The 6,045-nt window shown below is 52.0% G+C and overlaps 1 protein-coding gene across 1 annotated transcript; it reads left to right on the plus strand.

Annotated features, from left to right (window-relative positions):
* Window positions 1-1,440: 1,440 nt before the first annotated feature.
* Window positions 1,441-2,106, plus strand: LOC136510368 (TPD1 protein homolog 1B-like). The gene is made up of 3 exons (XM_066504844.1): window positions 1,441-1,609; window positions 1,705-1,777; window positions 1,824-2,106. Exons 1-3 carry the CDS (start codon window positions 1,441-1,443, stop codon window positions 2,104-2,106), a joined length of 525 nt encoding a protein of 174 aa, XP_066360941.1.
* The last annotated feature ends 3,939 nt before the right edge of the window (window positions 2,107-6,045 follow it).

Here is a 6,045-nt window from a genome sequence, read left to right on the forward strand (position 1 = left end):
TGAATTGTGTGAATACCATTTTGCCTTAGGTCATTAAGGGATATTTAGAGGATATATGTAGTAGTCATATGGGGGAAGGAATTGTGTGAATACCATTTTGCCTTAGGTCATTAAGGAATATTTAGAGGATATATATATCTAGCTGTCATATGAGGGCGAAACAATCAATGTGAGTTCGAGTGGTTGAGCCACAGCATATAAATAGCATGCTTATGTACATGAGAAGCCGATATAATGAAATAACTGAAAAAATCTTCTACAACAGCTAAGTCTTTTGCAACTTTTCGCACTCGACCTCAACTACACGACCTCAAACATGTCTACCAGACTTCGGGGAGTACGATAACAGTTGGCGCCATCGTGGTTCATTGTAGAAAGTCAAGACATTTTGAGAGGACGGCTCCCGCGAAGGCCGAAGGGTTCCAAAAGGGGTAAACCCCCATGGCTACGACCTCGAAGGGTTCTTTACCTTAAACATCATCCGATAACAACGAAGCCGGTGACGCTGCAAGAACTCGAAGATCCATTCAATGCATTCAACTTGATGATTGTACAACCATTAGATCACGTAGACAAAGAGAGGAAGCTAGAGCATGCAAATCGCACAGCTCCCACAGAAGTCGCCGATATACCAAAAAAAAAAAAAAAGATTGAAAAGAGATCTTTCAGGAGAAAGTGTCCATCGCCTAGATAATTCAATTCTTAGACAAATCACCAATCTCACGCAAGTAAAGAAGCATCTCAACAATGAAATTGAAGCAAAAAAATTGCCTCTACCTAGAAACAAGTTTTCCTATGACTTTCTGGGGCAACACTTTGTTGTTGGATGAAGATTCCTGCAAAGTGCGACTTTGTAGGCTAAACCGCCAAAGGGCATGTCACTTCGCGTTGATCCCCAAAGTCCTGAGCAAATGAGGTGAAGCTTTGAGCAGCAAAGCCAAGCCCAGAAGCTAGATGATTGAGCTTCCATGGCGTCAAATGAAGGCTCCTGTTTGGTAGAGCTCCGGACGGCTCTGGCCGTAACTACTCATCTTTGCATTGTAGTGAGGAGCTATATATTTTTTTCTCCTTTCTAAATAAACTAGGAGCTGATAAAGCCGATACTTTTTATTTCACCGGCTCCTCCATGAATTGTAGCAAGGAGCCAGAGCTATCCCAAGCTAGGTCAAAAACTCTAAGCACATAAAGTCTCAAAAGTTAGCAGTTATCAACACTTTACCTTGTGTAACGACCTAAATGCCCTGAGATTGCTAGAATCTTAGTCAAAGATTGGTGAAGGAGAGAGGGGTATTTATGTCATATCGAAGTGAGTACGTGTAGTTCCCGTGCTATAAATACCCCTCCCCTATTGTATACATTATTGACCAAGAGCAATACATGCTTTTCTCCCATTTATCTCGTGTACACCGCCGTTGCGATTCTCGGATCCCACCAGAGGCCATGAGGTGCTTTCAGAAGCGAGCTCCTTTGTTCATTGTAGTAAGCTTCCTCCTCCTTCAAGCTTGTGTCGCCGGAGCTGCAGCTTCCAGCGTTTCTGCATCTTCGTCCTCCCTAGTGAAGCATGGCGAGACGGCGGCCGCCGTGCACGTCCGCAAGCTGCTCACCATGAGTAAGCAATACCTCACGTGCACCGTGCGCGGCTGATGCATGCATCTTATCTCTACGCCCCCGGGGACATTAACACACGTACTTGTGCTTGTGCAGCCACTGTACAGGCGGCGGCGGGGATGAGTGCAGACACGGCGGAGAATACGGCGGCGGAGGCGGCGCCGAGCGAGTGCTCGGAGGACGCCATGGAGGTGTCCCAGTCCCAGGACCAGCAGGGCGCCGATCGACCTGCCGCCGCCGTCGCCGGGCGGCGTGGGCACCTACTCCGTCACCATCGCCAACACCTGCCTGCACTGCACGGTGCGCGACGTCCACATCTCCTGCGGGGAGTTCGGCCAGGCGCAGCTCGTCGTCGCCCCCGCCGACTTCCGCCGCGTGGCCGTCGGCGTCTGCCTCGTCCGGGGCGGCGGCGCCCTGGGCCCCGGCGAGTCCGTCTCTTTCCGCTACTCCAGCTTGTTCCAGTACCACCTCCAGGTCGCCTCGGTCTCCTGCGGCTAGCTGCTATAGCTTCTCGTAGTTTGGGCCGTGGCTGTCGTCGCCGTGCGCGTGCGCGCGTACATCGGTACATGCATGTGGCAAATAAATCAGTGTGCCTAGAGATTAGAGATCTTGGTAATTCTGTGCAGTTTAGTCGTAATAATGCTTTTTTGATCAAGCCCATTGGAAGTTTATGTATGTGTGCTGCGTCATAGGTCCATAGGACGATCATGCATGTCCTGTTCATATGCGTGGTAGCGATTTGGGGATTTATCCATCACAGTTTTTTTTTTTTTTGGCTCGAACCTATCTATTCGGATTTAAGTTCTTCACTTTACTCGAGCCACGGGGGACCCCAAGATGTTCCATTAAGAAGATGAACTTCTCACGCAACTCGATAAAATCTCCGAACCTCGGCCCCACCCATATATAGCGGCACCTGCATCCCCGTGAGACGGGACGACGGCCACAAACCTGTGCTTTGGTGTGGGACAGACGAGAGGATTTTTTTACCCTCAAGCCTGAAATTCGTCCCCGTGGGGAATTGAACTCAGGACCTGAGGGGTGCCGCCGCAGCCATCTAACCAGTTTGTTCTTCACTTTACGTAGATGTTTGTATTTTTTCAAAGTTCATTTTAGGATTTACGTGTCCGTTGAAGATGAAGTGTCTACAAGGACTTCGCTAATTTCAATATTTATCTGTTCATTATCCCGAAAGTGCTCATACAGAGGTAGTGTGGGGGGTATGACCCCAGATACCCACGACAGACCACATGGGCTGCGCCCTCAGGGGCGGCCCAGCCCACGAGACGAAGCCTTACGGGGCACGACTCTAGTCGGCGCCTTTCGCAAGACATCTGGAAGATATCCCAAAAATACTACAAGATCTGTTAGGATATGTATGATCCCAAGATTTTCTATAATCAGTTATTACTTTTCGGTTATCTCTCAGATCTAACCGACTTGTAACTCTGCTCCCCGAACTATATAAGGCGGGCAGGGACCCCCTTCAAACACACGCAATATCATACGATAGCTAATACAAACCAACAGACCACAGGAGTAGGGTATTACGTCATACTGACGACTTAAATCTGTCTAACTCGTGTGTCTCTGTTGCCTTCTTGTTCTTGATCTCACGCTCCTCTGCCGATCAATCTACCTTCGTGGGATATCCCTCGGAGGACTGCCGACGATATTTTATCGACAGTTGGCGCACCAGGTAGGGGCTGTGCGTGCTGTTTCCTTGTCGAACAAGATGGTTTTTTCCGTAGGCTCTTCATCCCTTCCGCAGCCCGGCCAGATCTTCACGGTCGGATCGATCTCCTGGATCATCAATGCTGACGGAGTCGGAGAGCTCCTCGAGCCGGTGCAGATCGTTTCTGCGCCGACCACCCCCGCGCCTGCAACTACAGATCCGATCTTGGAACCACTTTCAAGGTCGCCTTCATCAATGACCCGCCCGCTTTCTCGCTACTAGAGGAGGCGGATCAGCAATGACGATCTGATCGAATCCATCGATCAGGTCGGCCTGAAGCTCGTCGATTGCCTCTCCGTCGTCGAATTGGCCCTGGATACTTTGGTTCAGCACCGACCTCCCTCCGATCCAGATCTATCGGAGGCTGCTTGGAAAACTCCAGGAGTCGCGGCTCTACCCTTCAGGCTCACCAACATCGCCGTTACTTACCAAGACGCCCTAAGGGGGAAATTTGCCGACCAGGTGGAAGATGTCCATCCACTCGCCGACCAGCTCACCGTTCAGCCTTCGCTAGCCATCAACATGCTACACATAGGCCGGCGCCCCAGAGTGTCCCTCCAGACGTGCTACACATAGGCTCTGAGTCTCTGGGCTCTACGGAGACCCTCGCCGAAACCTTCAATGAGTAGCTCCTTTTCCCACCCTTCCAGGGTGGTGCGATCTTCAATGTTAGCGTCGACAGCCCGCCTCGGAACGACAAAACTGAGGAGGAACGCGTCGCTCGTGAGAACCGGAACGTCAACCGCGCACAGTGCTGAGAAAACGAGGCAGCTATCGCACGGGCCAAGGCTGCTCGAAATAATTGGCTTGACTCAAGAGGAAGGCCACTTCCACTCCACCGTGACCTCGACGAAGAATTTCTTCGCATTGACGGCCACAATGTCTTCAAGACTCTAAGTGCCAATCTGGCAGTGGCCACCAACGAGCTCGCCCACCTCCCGCAGACGCCCGAGCTCGCCAAGGTCGCTGTCATGCTTAAAGCGGCACACTATCAGGTTAATAACATTCGTGAGGATCAGAGACCTTCGTGCTCCATGAGCACGATTCACCGATTAGCTGTGTCGAGATCCAATCGTCGCCCCAGTCAAAGCCGTTTCGCCGACCAATCACTACCTCTCCAGGGAGGAGCCAGGGGCCACCGCGGCGAACACCATCGCCAACACGACCAGGAGGTCGAACAGGACGCTCGAGTGCACCTCAGCAACCTCCGAGATGCATGACGGTGTATCGAGCAACGTCATTTCGGTTGCCATGAAGACAAAGTACGCCGCCACCAGGAGTACGAACAGGAGTACAGAAATCTAGACTCAGCTCTCGAGTAGATCGACACCGGCAACGCTGCAGCCAACGTCGACCACAACCCCAAAGGGCCCCAAGCGTTTACGAGGGAGCTCCGAACACTCCAATGGCCTCATGGTTTCAAAATCACTAGGGTCGAGCCCTATGAGGGAAGGATGAATCCAACATAGTGGCTACAGGCTTACGCCACCGCTGTCTACACCGTCGGAGGAGACACCAGTGTCATGGCGAACTATCTCCCTGTCATGCTCACGCCACCCGCTATGAGCTAGTTTACTAGCCTTGCCTCGGACTCCATCGGTTCCAGGGAAGAGCTAAAAAAAGTCTTCATCGACAATTATATGGCTATGTGTACTCGGTCAGGCACCAAGCATGATCTCAACTACATCAACTAGAAGCCGTCCGAGCTCCTTCGCAGCTACATTTGATGCTTTTCCGAGATGAGGAATTCTATTCCCAATATCACAGAAGCTGAGGTCATCACCGCCTTCACCCGAGGAGTCCACCATCGCGAACTTCGCTCCAAGTTCAACTAGAAACCGCCCACAGGCATTGGCGAGATGATCACAGCTGCCAACTAGTACGCCGACGCCGAGGAAGCTGAGGTGCATTTCAATGAGGATGTGGGCACCCATCGCCAACCTCGTCTCTACGACGACCACCCCAACGACCGATGCCACAATGACTGCCACTTCGACGACCGTAGTTACCATCATGACAGCGGACGTGATCGAACAGAAGGACCCAAGCCTGGCCAAAATCGTCGCCGTCGGCTAGAACACACTGTCGCCGCCGTCAATCAACCTCGTGCCAAGCGCAACTACGACGAGCAGTACCAAAAGATCCTCGATGGCCCGTGCCCTCTTCACAAGAACGCCAAACACAAGATGAAGAATTGCCTTAGTTTGGCTAAGGAATTTTAGGACAAAAGGCTAGAAGATGACACCAACGACGGAGCCGGAGACCGCTGACCACCTGGGGGTAACAACAATGCCTTCCAGAACCACGACAAGGTGGTTTCCACCATCTTCGGGGGCCTCGCCACCACCGAAAGCAGAAGGGAACAGAAGCTCGCCGCACGACGGGTGCTCTCCGTCACTACGAAAGATGACACCGCCAACCCTAGCTATCACCCATGGTCTGAGGTACCCATCACCTTTAGCCAGGCCAACCAGTGGGTGGACATCCCCTACATAGGGCATTTCCCCCTCGTCCTTGACGCAACCATCCAGAAGGTGCTTTTCAGAAAAGTGCTCGTGGACGGTGGGAGCGTCCTGAATCTCCTCTTCGCTGGAGCCCTAAAGGAGCTGGGCCTTGGGTTATCAGATCTCACACCCTCTGACTCCTCCTTTTGGGGTGTGATACCTGGTAGGGCCTCCAAATCGCTGGGGGAGATCACCCTA

Source organism: Miscanthus floridulus, chromosome 16 (genome assembly GCF_019320115.1).
Source record: "Miscanthus floridulus cultivar M001 chromosome 16, ASM1932011v1, whole genome shotgun sequence".
NCBI classification, from domain to species: domain Eukaryota; kingdom Viridiplantae; phylum Streptophyta; class Magnoliopsida; order Poales; family Poaceae; genus Miscanthus; species Miscanthus floridulus.